This window comes from Aplidium turbinatum, chromosome 17 (genome assembly GCF_918807975.1).
Source record: "Aplidium turbinatum chromosome 17, kaAplTurb1.1, whole genome shotgun sequence".
Classification (NCBI taxonomy): domain Eukaryota; kingdom Metazoa; phylum Chordata; class Ascidiacea; order Aplousobranchia; family Polyclinidae; genus Aplidium; species Aplidium turbinatum.
Window position 1 is genome coordinate 18064204 of NC_137488.1, and position 17590 is coordinate 18081793.

A 17590-nucleotide genomic window follows, 5' to 3' on the forward strand; every position below is an offset into this window, starting at 1 on the left:
GCTCTCGGGGATGGCCATCTCACCCACCCTCGTCTCTGTACTGGCAATTTCATCTTCCAACACATCGACTTGGGATACAGCATCACAACCTGCACAATTGTGTAGTGGTTTGATTGCTCCTCTCAGCGTCGGAAGATGTGGGTTTGATTCCCCATTTGGCCACACCAAAAACTGTTTGCTAATGGTACTAAACTACATTTCTATTTGACACTCAGCAAAAGAGTTGGTTTGGGTGCTTTCCCAAAATCGTTCGCAACCGCTGACCACTCTGCTCACGGTGTAGGGAGATAAGCCCGCTACCCAACGGGCTGAGTGAATTGCGTTTGGACAACAAGTAAGACTCCTTCGAAAAACCAGCAGTAGATTTTTATTCAAGACGCTTTCAACGTTAGTCCTCGCCCTGAGAAGAAGCCTAAATTGCTCAACAAACAAACAGCATTACCAGCACGTGTCTAGTTAGCCGAGTAACTTGTCCAGCAACAAATACGCCCCATTCCACCACCCTAGATACATAGCCATCTTCACATCTTGACGATGGGCACTGAAACAAACTCAGACATGACCTTTACAAGCACTGGCCACGTCAAGCCGCCTTCTTGCGGATTCACATGCGTTACACTTTTCTCCCTACACTGGTCTACAAAAAACAAAATTTGATACAGAACATGAAAATAAGTGTTTTTGGCTGAATTTTGGCAGCTAATCTCAAATCTGAAGTCATATTTTCTCTATCTTCTCAAGTTTTCAAGATATCAGTAAGAACCATATATGGTTATTTTCAGTATGCAACAGAAATTCGAGAGCCAAAACCAATGATAAAAAGTTAACAGGTATGTTAAAGGGGCAGTAAACCCCAAACCATACTTTTCGATTTTTTTGTTTGTAAGTGCTCTAGACATGTATAATTAGTGGTTGTCGTTGAAATTTTCCCTTAATTTCATTGCGTTTCCTTTGTAGGGCCGTTTCTGTTAGCCCATAGTTTCAGAGCGACGTGTGCTCACTGAACCGTGCGATAATCGGACGTGACGTCATAACGGTACAAGCTGCTCATATGTTTACGCAAGATGCATTTGAAATGCAAAGTAAGAGATCGCTTATGGTGTCGTTTCCAGCAAATGCAATGAACTATTTATGTCGATTTTAAGCAGCTTAGTAGTTGATAAAATGAACACCGAAAGCAACTAACTTCAGGCAAGCACCATATTAGTTTATAAAGAACTAGGAACATTTTCTAAAGAACTCTGATAGGTATACTTTACTGTACAAAATCTCTCTCTATGCACACGGCAAAGCTTTTCTTGAAGCAGACTTTGAATTGTGACTTCCTTTTATTTCAAATCAGGATATTTAAATCTAACATATTTTCTATCTTCACTTGAAAATTTCGACCTAATGACCGAAACAACGCATGACGGCAGAGGCACACGGATTGAATGACCAAGGTAACCTCAGATCCACCGAACAAACTGTCTGTAGACAATGTGCCAATAGCGTATTTAAAAACAACTTTTGGTTACATGAATATTTTTTTGTTTTGTTTGTCGTATCCAGGCTCACACCCGGTGGTTGAAGATTTAGATTAAGTGGACGGGAAGACAAGGAAGCCAATCTTCGTGTTTTAATGCAACATGAATGCCCATTTTTAGGTATTGCTACATCATTTAAAACGGGTTTTGGTTAGAAAACCGTGAAAAATAAGATGCAATTGCATCAGAAACATCTGGATGCAAACGTCTGATCACAAATGCATGGGAACAGGTATGCTCCCCCATTCTTCTCGGTGTTCTGCCAATGTTTCCCTTTCGCACAATGCAATCTTCAAGAGGCTCTTGACATGATCTTTAAAAAAGATAATGCATTTTAAATCAATAAAAATGTATGATAGTCACAATGATTGCTGCACACATTTCACTTTGCCGCACATGCTTACCCAGTCAGCAAAATCAGTCCTTTTTACATTGAATCAACGTTTTGCAGACGTTGAATCAATGTAAAAATGACGGATTTTGCGTCAAATCAATGAATAATAAAAATGACAAAATTTGCGTCAAATCGTCATTTTTACTTTGATTCAACGTCTGCAAAACGTTGAATCAATGTAAAAATGACTGATTTTGCTGACTGGGTAATCACATACTACAACTACACATGGTATTATAAAGTAGCAGTTTTGGAATATTGTTAATTTCACAAAATTATGCTGTGTAGATAACTTACGGTAAGTGGGGTTTTCTTTGATCGTTTTTAGAGAATAGCCTCCTTCCTTATGCTTTGCTTTCGGATAGCTAACCGAAACCCAGCGGTAGACCTGCTGCTATTCTCGTTGGAATGAATAGCAGTTACAAGTTGTCTATAAAGAAATGCAGATCAAAGTGATGTTTGCACTCACAAGCCAATAAAAACTTGTCTGTAGGTGTGTTCATTACATCCATTATAACAAATCCATAACAAAAATGTTGACCAATAATAGGCCTTCCCACTCTGCCCCATTAGCTCAGTGGTTACGCGCCCGGCTCAAGATCACGCGGCGCAAGTTCGACTCTCGGGGTGTGCGCATGAGCAACGCACTTTCAGGACTGCTCTCCATTCAGCCGCACGTAGTGAGTGGAATAATTCCCTGGCAACAACACTTCAACAATCGGAAAACTTCAACTCTGCCAATCTCGATAACCGGCTCTGTGTCAAAAGCCTCTACAAGTATGCGAAACTACCAGGAATAACCAATCAAGGCTTTGCCTGTCCGAGGATAAAGATTCAAAACCAACCAACCAAGACACAAGCAGTTTTAGAAATGAAACTCATTTTGGCAGCATGACTTTCTGTTATAGTCGTCATTTACGTCAAAAGCAGCAAGCAATGTATGATGTATGAGGGGACAACATCGACGAGGGACGACATCATCGCCACCCGTTATTTCATATGTTAGTTTGTTATAGAGTTAAAATTTCTTACTTTTCGCCACACTCCTTGGCTTCATGGCATCCTTTTGACAAACAAACACGAAAATCCGATATGTCGTATTGTGTTGCGGCATTACAAATAACGATTTCTGTTTGGCATAACCCTTCAGAATACCAGGACAACTATGAACAGAAGAAGCACATTACAAAACAGCACAATGACAGTAATAAAAAAAACTCACATTTATGCACTGTTACATTACCGTTGCATACAGTGCTAGCCAGTAAATGAAATAAACACCAGTTTGTGAAGGACTTGTGTTTGTTATGGTAGCCTAATACACTTGGTGAGTTATAGATGGGTCATTTTAAAATTACATGTAGGCTAGCTAGGAATCGCTATACCAGCAGGCAGCAACAAAAATGTAATAGGCTTAGCCGGAAGATATTCTAAATTATATGAAAAACAATTTCTCAAGGATGGTACACTACTCCCCATTCCCCAACTTATGTACTGTACGGTACTTTATAACAAACATGTAGTAACATAATTGTTAACTCAAAATTACTTCAAGAACTTGACGTTTCCTGACAGTCGGTCGTATGGATGGATTGGAATTTTGTTGTGGAGTTGTCTCCCCACCGGACCTTGACTCCAAAGGGTGCAGAGTTGTTGAAATAAATTTTTTTGAAAAAAATTGAAGGGCATGCATTGCGGTTTAATTTAAGCTGTGTGGCAAGTCCCATGTTAAATTGAAGAAGATTTTGAAAATCTGTTTCCTTGAAATGGAGTCGACATTATTATGCTGGTCTCTGTTGCTCCTGGCCATACTCTTGTGGTGTTTACAAACTTGTCCCATTTCAATTTTCTTGTATGCTTTTTGGAAATTTGAACAAAGAAATTTTATCGACAGAAGAACCACCAGATGAACACTGAACAGTCATATACAACACATCGACTTGTCATGATGAGTACAAAACTGTAACAGGTTTAGCTTAATCTATTTATGTACAATGTCAGTATAGCACTGGGAAAGCATGTATACTGAGGACCTAGGCATACTAGTTTAGCCTGTCTGATAGGCCTGTTGTGCACACAAACATGACTAAACATGAAAAATAAATAAATTTAAACCCCTACAACCCTTGACTGTCTAACTCTAAACCTCTTGTTATTAAAATCCCATCAAAACCATACTGTAGCACTGAAGGAAAATACTGGCATTTGCTTGTTTCCTGAAGTGCAAGGCCTAGTGTAAATGTGCAAAAAATGATGTAAGCTAGTATCAAGGCTACAATAAATTAAATCTGAGCTAAAATTGTTACTTGTGATATTCTTATCTACTGCTGCAAACGCCTCTAACCTAATCTACAGCCGCATAGCACATCTTAAACCAGCAAAATGGTTTTGCGAAACTCTGGTTATGACGTCACGTAAGCAAATGTTTTATTTCGACAACAGTTGAAGCGGTGTGTGTTTGAATCGCAAAACCAAAACTTTGTTTTAAGATTGCGTGAGAAAAAATGAGTATTTTTTTATAAAAACAAGTGCAACGTGTTTTTGAATATCCCCTTTATGTATTTCAACTCTCAATTTGCATTTGAAAATGGACTTGTCTGGCCCTTTAACAAGCAAACTAATGCTTCGAATATGTTCTCAACAATGTCACTAAACTGTTCATGTTTGAAATTTTCAAAACAATTGTCAATTACCGCCTTTAATTGCCAATTACAACTCTTACATCATAATGCTAAACTAATTGTTACCTCGTAAATGCAATGTTGGAGACGATGAACTCTATAAAATATTTTCTATTTGCTAGAAAAAGAACAAAAACTGATATATCATAAATGATTGTGCCTTGACAAGGTCACTAAATTTAAATCTTTACCAACCAGGCAATATAGCCTGAATGCGAAGAGCTAACTTGGTTTGCAATATCTTTGTATTGTGCACGCAAATGCGATACAAAACCTAAATGCATATATACACAAATGTAAGTTAACACAAAAGTTTTGTAACGCCAATCAACTCTCCAAATGTATATCACTGTATGCTTAAACAATTTACTATAATATTACTAGCTACTTGTAATTATTACAACGTTCTGCTTACCAGACTTTTACCATACTCTTCGATCAACAAATCGTTAAACTCATCCTGCTGTGTGTGATTTTTTATCATTGCTAAGCTGGAATTGAGCCTCACGCAATCCTGGCTTGCAACATCGTAACTAACTACAAAGGAGGGGAAATTTGATCGGATATAATATTCACATGATCCTGATGACGATGGAGGAAGACGAAACTTGGCTGAAAAGAAAAAAATATTATGAGTACAAATCGAATGTTACTACCTTCATACAATCTAATAGATAATACTTTTTAATCAGAAAAATTTTCAATTTTTAGTTAGAGTTTGTGTTTGAAGAATTTTTATTTTAAATGAAACGCATTGATTTAGTTGGAGAAGCAACTTCAACTACAAAATAATGCCATGGCAATTACTTCAAATATTGTAATGTTAAAACTCCGTAATTTTTTTAGAATCGACTTCACATCTTACTAAAAGTCTATTACTATCAGCCCTGGTGTTTAATTGATTTAGTTACAGTATCCTACTTAATTAGTATAGTAAAGTTTGAAACAAAATTATAACAAAATAAAGCAATAAAAGCTTAAACCTAACATGCTAATACGTCACACAAGGTTAGTTGGTGCTTCAGTGCTTACCTTGTCCTGTTATTGCTCGCAAATGTAGAAGGAAGATCAACAACTTTATTGTCCTTATTGTTTTCATTTCATGCAACAGATCGAATTTCGCTTCTAGTAGTTTCGCTTTCTACATTTGTGAAGTTTTCAATTTAATTTGCAATTTTTACTTCAACAAATATCAAAAGACAGAAAAAAACATTGGGAGGAAATGTTTTATTCGGCATTACATTTTTTTACGTTTTAAAACACAAAAATATTAAAAATTGAAAGTGACAGATTTAAATGATCGTGAACATATTCTAACATCACGCCCGGACATAACAAAATTACTTTCTTTCTTCTCTTCTCAAACATTAAGTTTGATTAGTGATTGCAAACACATTGTCCATCAATGCATTTTTTCATTTCGTAGCATGCAACGTTTCTTATGCTTTATTATAATGTGCTATAGAATATGTTATGCATATTCAAATTCTGGTTCTCCAATATAGAGCCATTTTTATAAAAATAAACGAAAGCTGATTCATTCATGATCTGGATGGTGTATAGTTATATGGGCGTAATTAAGAAACGAATTTGCTTATATCTTTCTTTTTCAAACATCTCAGTAATGACACCTGTTTTATGTTGATCGCAGAATGTTATTTTGAAAACAACGTTTCATATGAACTTCATTTACAGGTCATTCAAAAGTGAAGCTATGTCTTTTATTGCTTTGTCTTACTTAAGTTAATGCAAAGCATAATAGCATACATCGCATTATAAACAGCTAAACTCAGGTTATTGTTCTTTGTTTATTGTTTTTACGATTCATAAATAAACTTAATTGAAGACGATAGGCTAACCTGGCAAAGACTGAATGACCTGCCGATGACTGGCCAAACTATCTTATGATCTTCCTTTGAAAGTGAAACAGCTATTCAGATATCTTTATCCTACGCGGAAAATAACGTGTGCAGATTACTGTGCAACCATCTTGTCAGACAAGTGCTGCAATTTCCTTATTTGGACATATTGTTCTATTAAATGATGAAAACTGAAGCTTAAGCAATAAGATTCGTCATAACGTCTGCATCATCTGTGGCAAAATATTTCCTTCAGCAACTAAACCCACGACTAAACCCAAGTTACGTTGTAATTTGAAACTAAAACACTAAATAAGTATTAGCTACATACTTTGTTTTGTCCTGTGTGGATGAGCAAGAGTAAGTCATTTTGCACATTTTACTGCTGTAGAAAATAACAGTTAGCTCAGTTGTTACGCGCCCAGGTCAAGACTACGCGGCGCTGGTTCGACTCTCGGGGTATGCGCTTGAGCAACGCAATTCAAGATTGCTCTCCATTCATCCGCACCTAGTGAATGGAATAATTCACTGGCAACAAAAAACTTCAACAATCGGAAAACTTCACTCTGCCGATCTCTGTAACCGGTCCTGCGTCAAAGAGCCTCTACAAGTATGCAAAACTACCAGGAATAACCTATCAAGGCTTTGCCAGTCCGAAGATTAACATTCAAAACCAAACCAACTAGTTTCCAAACTAACGAGGAATTATGTGTTGTGCTGGACTGAGACTTTCAAATTTTGTTCGGTTCTGAAATGTCGAGACCGGTTACAATTGTTCAGACTTCGCACATCAATAATGATATAAAACAAAATTACAAGTTTAGTATTGACATAGTCCATGCAGCATTGCACAGCAACTAAAGTCAAATCTTCTTTGTGTTTACGACATTATAGGCCAACTACTGAAAAACACCGCTCACTTCTTCCCAGGGTGTCATAAATTGGGTGGGCGTAGTTCCTGAAGGAAAGACGATCGAGAAAAGGAAACTGGCCATTCTACTCTTAGTATAATGGGAACCTTATCTAGTTATCTTCTCATCTCTCGATGCTTGGATTCAAGTATGGGACTTACCTTTACCTTACCACTACTTTTGGGTTGCCATCTTAACTAATCGAGTGAGAATTTCTGTGCTTCAACGACTAGAGCTGGACCGGCAAGAACATCTGCTCCTATGTAAGGGTAGCCCATGCCAGGTTGGTCGAAAGCTAAACGTCAGACGAAGTTTATAGTTTTCCTAAACAGCGTAAGAGTGCCATCTAGCCCGGTAAGATTATCTTTTAGTGTTTGTGACACAAAACCTAACTCCTCTCTTGTCTTCTGATTTTACTTGACAAGGAAGCAGTATTTCTCGCAAAATCATACTGGCTAGAACTTCGAAAGTCTATCTGAAGTGTCTTCACTGTTTTCTCGGCACATTTCTCTTGATAGCTTACTTACATCAACACTGAAATTTATCAATTTATTTGTTAATTAACTAAGGCTATTACAGTGAGCAGTGTTTACTTCGAAATATTACATTATGTTGTGAGTTTTTGCCGGATACAAAAACTTCTTACTACCTTAATCCACTTCTAAAACTATACATGCCCAATATCACCAATTAGGTAAATTAAATGTGGTTGAGCGAACAAAGCGATCAAAAAACAATTGCAAAATGGAAGAAAAAATTACATATTACAAGCCCAAAAACGCTGCACAAACTAAATATTTGTAGGCTCCAAGAGGAATGTGGCCACCCAGCCTAAAGTTCAGGAAGCATTAAATACGGCCTTGCATGATTTAAGGCTTTTGAGCCATTGATTATATTGAGCTTCTGTAGCAGCTCTCTTCTTTTTTAAGCTGTCAAAAAATATTAAACAGACAAAAATGAGTGGGCTCCTAAACAAGCATGCCTCTCCCCCCCGGCCACAAAATTTTTTTCCTCCGAGCTTTCTGTCTCATTTGCATATTTCTGTAACTGTAGCCATTACTATGGTTACCGCGCGCGTTAACTGCTTTTACCGATTCACTTTTTTTGCGCGGTTCTCAAAGTCAGCAGCCAATTTTCGCCCTCCAGGTCCAAATCTAAGCATTAAACTTGAAAAAAAAAAGAAGCCTGGAGACATACCTAGTCAAGCCAAGTTTAAAAAAGTTGAGAAAAGAAATTGATTCTGGTCACTCTAAAAGTAAGATTTTCCAAATTGATTAAGAATTAACCCAAACCCATTAACCGTAACCTTACTTTTTTTGAAAAGCTTTTGTTCACCGCAAAAATTAATTTAAAGAAAAAAAATTGACTTCGATGGGCGTCGAACAGTTGTTCTCGTGAACATTAGGCACAAGATGAAACCACTGAACATGCCAACGAAATAATGTTTGCATTCACACTGTATTTAATACAAACTCTATGAGAAGTAACCGATGGATAAATTTACCGCACGCGGTAACCAATAATGGCTACACTTACCGAAATATGTAAGTTAAATGAGACAGAAAGTTCATGGGAAAAAAATTTCGCCTCCCGGCCGAGGAGAACAGGGGGCGGTAACACGATCCTGACTTTGAGTTTCCTTCAGTAGCCTCAAAATGGTTTTTCGGTTCAATCCATTTCGTTTTGTGCAATAGTATTCATAATATTTCTTATTTCTATGATTGGTAAAGCAGTAAGCTAAATCAAGCTGGTATTTTCTGAGTCAGCCTAAAGGTGAAGATTGATTGGAAAGCCATGCAGTTGTTACGTTTTCTACAGACTACATGTCAACACAAAACTTGCGCTTTACTGCAACACTGTGCACTTATGATATTATTATATTAAAAGTATGTTGCTTTCACTTTTGATTAGAGAATTATCCATGGTTTATGATTTTAAGACGAAAAAGTTGTACGAGTTTCCAGACAGCAAAAACCATCATTTTTGCATTGATTTAACGTCTGCAGACGTTGCATCAGTGTAAAAATGACAGATTTTGCTGGCTATAGCTTCTTTTGCCAACAAGTATTTTACTAGTATACGAATTGGTCAATGTAAATTAACAAAAAAATAATAATTTACCAACGATTCCTCAGTTTTTTTATAGATAGAGCAATTGTTTAAAAACCATAAAATAAACCCTCAAGCAGAATATGGCTAATCTGTACTATATCTGTACTATATAGAATATGGCTCATCTAATCTTATCACTTGTCATCATCACTTATCAGCTCAGCAGCAGCATAGAGCAACAGTTAGCTATAGCTAACTTTATCGTTGTTATTCCTGTCCTGATGAAGGCACTATGATGGCACAAATGAGGGCACTATGATGTGTCGAAAGCATTCGATGGAAATCTTATAGTTTTCTGTGAGTGTTTAAAAATGAATAATGTGGAGTCCGGTGATGTGACGTGGCTTGGCGTTATTTGTTTGTGGTAAAACAAGAGGAGCTCTCTTTCATAGCTGAACAAACATTTGGAGCAGGCCTTTGCTTCATAATAAAGATTATTAAAATCAGTGACCTTCCAAATGGTTTCTAAGGCAACTTACATTTCTGGAAAGGTCAAGAAACTGTTCTATTGTCGCACAAAGGTTTATTATTACAGAATTATGCAGCACTGCATATTGATTTTTTTATCTTATCACTAACATTTCCAGGACAAGAATCACTATACACAGAAACGATACAGCTGGAACCAATTCTCAATCACAACAAACAGAAAAAATGGCAAAACGTTGCTGAATACATTTGAATGCACCAAATGCATATCTTTAAGTGGACTATTAAGCAAATCATCCGACTAGTTAATCGAGAAGCTATTGGCTTGAAATTAATCTGTGGATCCCTGATTGAAGATTCTAATCATCAGACTAAGTTAGTGAGTAAAGAAAATAGTTTGTGCCCAATCAAACTGTTTAATCAGCAGATTTTCTAAATCGGTTGATTTGCTTAATCGGAGGATTGAGAATGATCTGCTGTCGATGCATTGAACTCGTGAACAATTTCGGGTAAAGATACATTGTTTAAAGCGCTCAATAAAACAAAGAGATACTAGAAGCAAATTTCCTTCCAAACATGAACAAATCAGCATGAAATCAACTTGCTTTGTGAAAATGTAAGGATGACAAAACAAAAGTGTGAGTATGTTTCGCTTTACAGACAAAAGAACAAAACTGACGAAAATGTTGTCGGTAGTTCAACTAAGAGCAAATCCAAAGTTTCCAAGATCAATGTCTTCGTAGATATTTTGTTCTTTCTGTAGATTTGCGTAAGCTGGGTTGGAATTCTATAGAAATTGATAACAAAAATTATGTAAAAGAAGGCGCAGATAGCAAAATGAAACTTATTATTAGCTGCTTCACACAATACCATCCGTGACTTACTGTTATGCGAGTACTTAGATCTTCTAATTCTTTCCTCAAATCAGAAAAAGTTGGTCGGTAGGAAGGGTCAAGATTCCAACACCGTCTCATGACGCCATAGCTGTAAAAGGAAAGATTGCAACATACTCCACAGACCATCATGTCAACAACAAGTTTCTAAAGATATAAAATGTCTATATGTAATGGAATATTCTGACACCGCTTTATGACGTCATAACTGAAAAGCGAAGACTGCGTTATAGTCTAAAGTTTAGACATCCAAGTTTATCTACTCTAAACATCTAACTCTAAACATCCAAATTTATCAAAAATTGAGCTTGCATCAATGACGGGCTATTCAACCATGCGAACTTACAATTCATCTGGGCAGGAACTTGGTTGCTGTAATCTGTAGTTTTCATTGAGTACTTTGTACTGCAGCTCGCGCCCACTCAGTCTCTTGTAAGGAGTAAACCCGAAAGCTACAATTTCCCACATTACGACCCCAAACGACCATACGTCACTGGAGCTAGTGTAGATTTGATCAAAGTATGCCTCTGGCGACATCCAGCGGGATGGAAGCTTTGCCCCCTTAAAAAATCGAAAAGTTATTCAAAGTTTTGGTTTAGAGAGCAGTTCCCATCTAAGCACTAGGTTGTGAAAAGTAAGCAACTTGTTTGAATTACATATCCAACTCATGAACAACTTGACCATAGAATTGACATGATTTAATGTTAAATAGTAATAGGGTAATGATAATAGTTTTCAAAAGGTTTTTTTATTTATAAATAACTTGTAATTTTTTTTACATGCATCTTCTGCAGGTTTCGAACATTGATTATGTTTTTACTGGATCACTATTTCTTTAAGCCAGCATACAAAAAATCAAACTAAATTTGCTAGTTCAGTTCAGCAGAGAATTTATCTTGGTCAATGACTAACTTATTTACCACAAGGTTGAGCTTGACGTAAGTTCCTTCTGACTCAGTGACTTCACGAGAAAGACCAAAGTCAGATATCTTGCATCGAAGCTTGCCTGTCAGCAGAACATTCCTGCAGGCCAAATCCCGGTGCACCAACTTCACACTGGAGATAAACTCCATTCCCTGAGAAACAAGAATGTATTGTACTTTAGTAAAAACATCTTCACGATTTGTATTTTTTGTATAATAACACAATTTGAAAGTTACTATGTTTAATGTGATTTGTCTTTGTCGGATTGGCGCGTTATGATCTTGAAAGAATTTCCTTAACTTCTCCCATTGACTGAACTTCATCCCTCGCATTATGACACAACACATTGCGACTGTAACTTTTGTTGCTGACTTTTTGTTTTTAGTTTACAGTTTGCTTGCATTTATTTCTGCCACAGAGAAAACGATACATGCCAAATATAACTGAAGTTTGGAAAAGGGAAAAGCGACCAAATACGAACGTTAAGGCGAGATTCACAATGAAACGAGATGATAAGTTAGAAAAATTGGAACGGTTGCAATTTCTATTCAGACGGTCTGCAATCATAGAAGTTGCAATGAGTGACTTTTACCAAAAGTTCTAATCAGTTTCAGATCAGTTTAGATTTCATTCACATTAACATAACGTTCATTCCTTCACCAATTCCGTGGCTATGTCGCATGAAAACCTCAACATTGTTGTGGTTCCCAGCGGCACAGGAATCTCATAACCATTGTTGCTTCCATTGGGTGGACGATTGTTCACTAGGAACTTATGCAGGTCTCCATTTTCCACCAATTCAGTAATTGCTATCAGTTTATCTGCAACAATATGTTTGAACAACAGTAACAAAGTGTTTGTAAGCTTTATTTTAAAACTGTTGTAGTTGACATATGCAATAGAGTTTTGTGTATTGATTCTGAAAAAAACTTTTTTAGTGTTGAAAAATGTTTGTTTAGTGTAGCTTCATAAAATATTGTTATTCAACCCAATTAATTTGTTGTCAATATCTGTTTGTGATTGCGCAAAATTACCTTTCTTTCAACGTTGGCAATTGTAAAAATAAAACTTCAAACTAAAAGAAAAAAAACGTGTTAATAACTAGAATATTTTTTCACGGAAGGGTTTGCTGCAATTAGACGATTTAAAAAAGGGAATATTTGAACCCGTTGAAGACTTAAAAATGTTCCTTTCTTTCCATAGCATCGTACAAACACGATAATTTGTTACACTTTTTCCTGCAATCTACCATGAATGCAACATCAAATTCATGTTAAACAGATGCAAAAAAATCAAACAACTTAAAAGCGTAGCATGTTTTTTTATAGTAGTTTATTTTAGTGGAAACCTACACAGACTAGACTATCACACAGTGTTGTAGGTGATATTTTCATTAAAAAAAGGAACCAGGCTTTTAAATCAAATACTAGGTCAACAGGCTCAATTCATTCTCACTCTAATGGTCTGTTGTAATTTGATACGACTCTCTTACCTTGATGTTCGCTGATGCCGTAAAGTTGAACCACGAACGGGTTCTCACCAACACGGTGCATCAGCCTTAATTCTGTTTGAAATTCTTCTCGTTGCTTTATTGAAAGTGCAGAGCCTGGAATAACATTTCTTTGCATTGTCGATGGGTTAAGATCAGCCACATATACACCAATGTTAAATAGTAGTCTAACATAATTTAATAAATAAAGTGACTTGCGTTCTTCTGGTGATTATAGGCTATTAGGTTACCTCCTGATGTTAAGAATGATACCTAGTGTTTATTACGTTTCGTCAATGAGCGCGACTGACTTTATCAAGTGGGCCGAAACAGGTAATCACAACCTGTTCAGCAACGATTGGCACAACACAAAAACATACTGACGAAAGGAATAAAGTAGCGAGAATCAGAATTAAAAACGCAACAAGATTACCGCTCATTTTCACTCTGTTTCTAACATAATTTCATACGAAAATGTCATTTCGTTAGCAATTAGTTGACGCAAACATTTACTCGATTACGTCGTGACAAGAATAAAGTAATAACTTGATGTTTGGTCTTGTTTCTTACCTTTAATTATTTTAGCAGCGCTATCCAATGACTGAAAGGGTTTATTTGAAATCCTGACTTTCCAAACTTCACTGAATTCTCCTTCTCCCAACTTCTCCAATACCTTGATATTTTCAAAAGGAATCTTTGTTGGTTGTGAGTCTTCAGATATCAACGATCGATCTGCTCCAAATTTCTTAGTATAAAAATATTTCAAGTTGAATCAAAATTAAGAACAGTTGATTGATACCTTGCAAAGGAACCCCATTTGTTTGTGATGGTGCATTCAGATGCGAACTGGTGTTCTTTGTTTTGCCATTTTTTCTGTCAGTGAATCGATAGAACGTAACATGAATGCTGTGTCTACAAAAACAATACAACTGTATTTAAAATCAATTTTATACATGTAGGTAAACCAAACCAATAGGACAAACAACCAAATACATTATGCTAAATTTAGCATGTGGCAAACCATGACCATACTAGTAGAGATGACCGGCTATGTCACATTTTGAAGCCTTAAAATACCGGGCCGACTGTTTCGTAGCAGTTCGGCAGACAAAACACATTACTTTTGTCTTAAGAGTATGTAGATATGAATCGTAGGTTTGTGGACGTTGACTCAGTGTAAAAAAAGTTTGTAAATTGAGAGCTGAAACATTGCGCAGCTGGACATTTTGCTTGATGGGAGTGAACCATGAAGTAAACTCATACGCAGTTATAGTCACAGCATAGGCAAGTCTAGCAGCTAGAGTGAAAAGGAAAACAATAAAGTCGCACAATATGTGCACTTCTGCAGTTAGTTTTCATGTGATATTCTCAAGCAACATAGCACAGAAAAGTAATGCACGGTACCGAAATTATGCAGCTGATTACTGAGCAAATCAAGCTTCTGATATGCAATGGCTACAGACCTAGTTGTATCTTCACTTCAGCATACTTTTTAATTGCTACTGTAGCCTACTTTAACTTTGTAGTCAGTTGACGAAAGGAAAGCAGGTTAACTTCATGTTTGCAAAACTAAACTAGATAAACCAATCGTTTTCTGTCAGCAAAATATTGTAACTCTTTGACCAATGTATGAATCGTACTGCAAGTCTTGGCATGTAGGATAGCCTATACAATTATACATGACCACGAATCGGTCATGATCTGAAGTTCACATGTTCAAGTTGATGATGGACTTGTTTCATTGCATTTTATAGGAATTAAGTGACAAAATGCCTAACAAATGCGTTGCGTTTGGTTGTAAATCATGCTACTTTACTTCTGTTACCAATATTTCTAAGTTTGCTTTTCTTCTGGATATAGTGTACCGTAGTGTTGCTGCCGCAATGGATAAAATTTGTTAACCCATCTAACTGGGGGCCTACAAAAAAGTTTGTTTTGTGTATGAAACATTTTGAAGAGAAATTTATAAGTTATGGTAAAAGAAATAACCTCAAGTGGCATCTAAATCCAGTTCCGACAGTTCACTCAATTCAAGCATTAAAACGCCATCACTCCATCAGCTTTACCAACTCCAGCACCAGCAGCACCTCCACGAAAAGCACCCAAAATTCATATAAAACAACTTGATGAACTGGTAGACTTCTCGCAGAAAAACAGAATATCTTATTTTCAGTGACATAACTGAGGCACACTGCCCAAATGGTTTCCAGTAGGCTACTGTCGGGAATAAAACTTTTTGATTTTTTATAACATCATTTCTGACAAGTTGTCTGGCTTTTCCAAGTTTGCTGAAGTTGTTAGTAGATCGAAATTTGCATGTGCAAAAAGATTTGTTGAAAAGGGATATTCAATTTTGGAAAGAGGATCTAGCTGCAAGTGATCCATGCATTTCAAGCTTTGAAAAGTTTCAGGAAGATGTGAATGAAGTTGCCAATGAAATGTTTATCGCAACATTATCTTCTAATAGTGCAGAAGTTGGCTTTATAATAGCCGGTTATATTGCAAAAAAAATTGATAACGCTCCAAATGTGCAATGTGCAAAAGTTTACTTACAGCTGATTCTGCAGCTAAAGCTCCTTTGTACTTTCAGTTTTTGTCAAGGGGGGCTTCAATGTGCCTTCTCAGCCACTTTCTGATTTTGTTTATAGTGCTTTTGCTGGTTTAGATGTTGTTGAAGAAAAGTTGCGCAAATGTGGATTGCCTTGTCGAAAAGCTATGCAGTAGCCTATGTTTTCAAAAAATATCTTTTCTTCGGTGTAAAGTTTACATGTAACACACAGGTGATCTGGCGCAACCACTTTGCATCGAAAATTGTTGTTTATATTTATTATAATAATTACCAAAAGATTATAAATGAGTCAAAAAGAAAGGATAACATTGTAGCATTTAAGCAAAGGCAAAAGCAGTTTAAGATTCTATTGTAGTTATGGGATGTCTTTTTTTCCGATCACTATCGTCTTTGTAGTTCCCCCCCACTTCATTGAATAAAACATATAGGCCTATCATTATTTTCGCATATCTTTACACTATTTCTGTTGTAACAAAATAGTCTGTGCTGTTTGTTATTGCTTATTTTGAGATGTTTGTTCACTTACAAATTGTTAATTTGCACCATTCATTATGTAGTTTGGTAATGCAATATGTCTAAATGTAAGGTTAGGCACCTGTTAAATGCATTAAAAACCCCTAACAAGTCTGAAAAATATCTGCTTTGTTGTACCTCATGCCAGTAAAAGCAGTTTCTTTGTTAGTCAAAATTTCAAGTATTTTTCTATCGGCCCGTTGTAAAACGGCCTTCATATGTGACATAGCCGGCCATATTCTACTAGGTGGCCATGGGTAAACATATCACAACTATACTGTGTATAATAGCAGACTAATAATTCTCACGTAGGTTTACGGCTACCTTGTGAACTGAGTAAAGAATGAATAATAGTCACAATCACAAAACAAAGTAATCAGCCGAATAAAATGTATTAATTGGGAAAACAAAAACTGTTGCATATTGTTGGTTAAGGTCACTTATTACGAGTTCTTCCTTATTAAGTTTTGGTCTACCTTGACCCGTTGCGCTGCGACGCATCTGACCTGATGAGACCTGTGTGATGATGCCGAGTAACCCATAACTTCAGTTGTGATGTTTAGATCTATATAATGTGTAACCTTAAAATGAACTTACCGTTTCACTATTGCAATTCCAACAATAACAACAACCATAAGCAGTGTCAACGCAGCAACCAACGCTCCGACTATTATGCCTGAAAACAGTTTTTTTTAATGTAAGGAGATGATTCTCTGATATTAGTTCAACGAAGTGCTGAACTAATATCAGGTACATAGCCGAGTGGTGAGAGCTTCGGCACGATACTCGAAAGGGCGCCGGTTCGACTCAGCTTAAAAGCACGCGGTTGTACGTTTGGCAGGAAATTTAAAGGCATGCTTGAAGGTGGACACGTAGATTGGCTGCTTTACCTTCCGGTCCACTTAATCTAAATCTTCCACCGCCCGCCTAAGATTGGATACAATAAAAAACTAACGAAGTGTTGGAAAATAGGATTGTAAGTGCCAATATTGTAATAAAATAATAGGATTCTAAGTGCCAATATTCTAATAAAATAATAGGATTGTAAGTGCCAGTATTCTAATAAAATAATAGGATTGTAAGTGCGCAAGTAGTGCCAATTTACTGCACTACTAAGGGATGGTTAATTGACGTTTTATCTCGGCTCACTTCGTGCAACGAATTTCTTCTACCAAATATATACTGCTATTGTATTGTTATTTCAAATGTAAGAGAGAACCAAAGATTATTATATAACGTCTCAAAATATGTTTGTAAACTGCAGTGCTCTTTATAATAATAATAAAAATA

General features: G+C 36.5%; 2 protein-coding genes across 2 annotated transcripts in view; both read right to left on the minus strand.

The window, feature by feature from the left end:
• Positions 1-1327: 1327 nt before the first annotated feature.
• Positions 1328-5774, minus strand: LOC145786078 (uncharacterized). The gene is made up of 5 exons (XM_082597722.1): positions 5634-5774; positions 5017-5213; positions 2953-3083; positions 2218-2350; positions 1328-1839 (listed from the first exon to the last, which is right to left on the minus strand). The coding sequence occupies exons 1-4, from the start codon at positions 5698-5700 to the stop codon at positions 2245-2247; spliced, it is 501 nt and encodes a 166-aa protein (XP_082453848.1). The 5' UTR covers positions 5701-5774; the 3' UTR covers positions 1328-1839; positions 2218-2244.
• Positions 5775-9999: 4225 nt separating this feature from the next.
• LOC145786275 (uncharacterized) overlaps positions 10000-17590 on the minus strand; it is a 107283-nt gene continuing 99692 nt past the window's right edge. Inside the window, exons 10-17 of the mRNA XM_082597916.1 lie at positions 16898-16976; positions 13789-13991; positions 13222-13335; positions 12390-12550; positions 11726-11881; positions 11152-11366; positions 10797-10896; positions 10000-10699 (exon numbers count right to left, since the gene is read on the minus strand). Of these exons, the coding sequence (XP_082454042.1) occupies positions 10610-10699; positions 10797-10896; positions 11152-11366; positions 11726-11881; positions 12390-12550; positions 13222-13335; positions 13789-13991; positions 16898-16976 (1118 nt within the window). The 3' untranslated portion in view covers positions 10000-10609. The remainder of the gene's footprint in view (positions 10700-10796; positions 10897-11151; positions 11367-11725; positions 11882-12389; positions 12551-13221; positions 13336-13788; positions 13992-16897; positions 16977-17590) is intronic.

Excerpts from the sequence above, each read along its gene's own strand:
- LOC145786078 (XM_082597722.1), bottom strand. The coding sequence starts at position 5,700 with ATGAAAACAATAAGGACAATAAAGTTGTTGATCTTCCTTCTACATTTG. Across the intron at positions 5,214-5,633 it reads GCGAGCAATAACAGGACAAG|CCAAGTTTCGTCTTCCTCCA; the intron begins GTAAGCACTGAA and ends TTTTCTTTTCAG. Across the intron at positions 2,351-2,952 it reads GCCAAGGAGTGTGGCGAAAA|ACAACTTGTAACTGCTATTC; the intron begins GTAAGAAATTTT and ends ATTTCTTTATAG.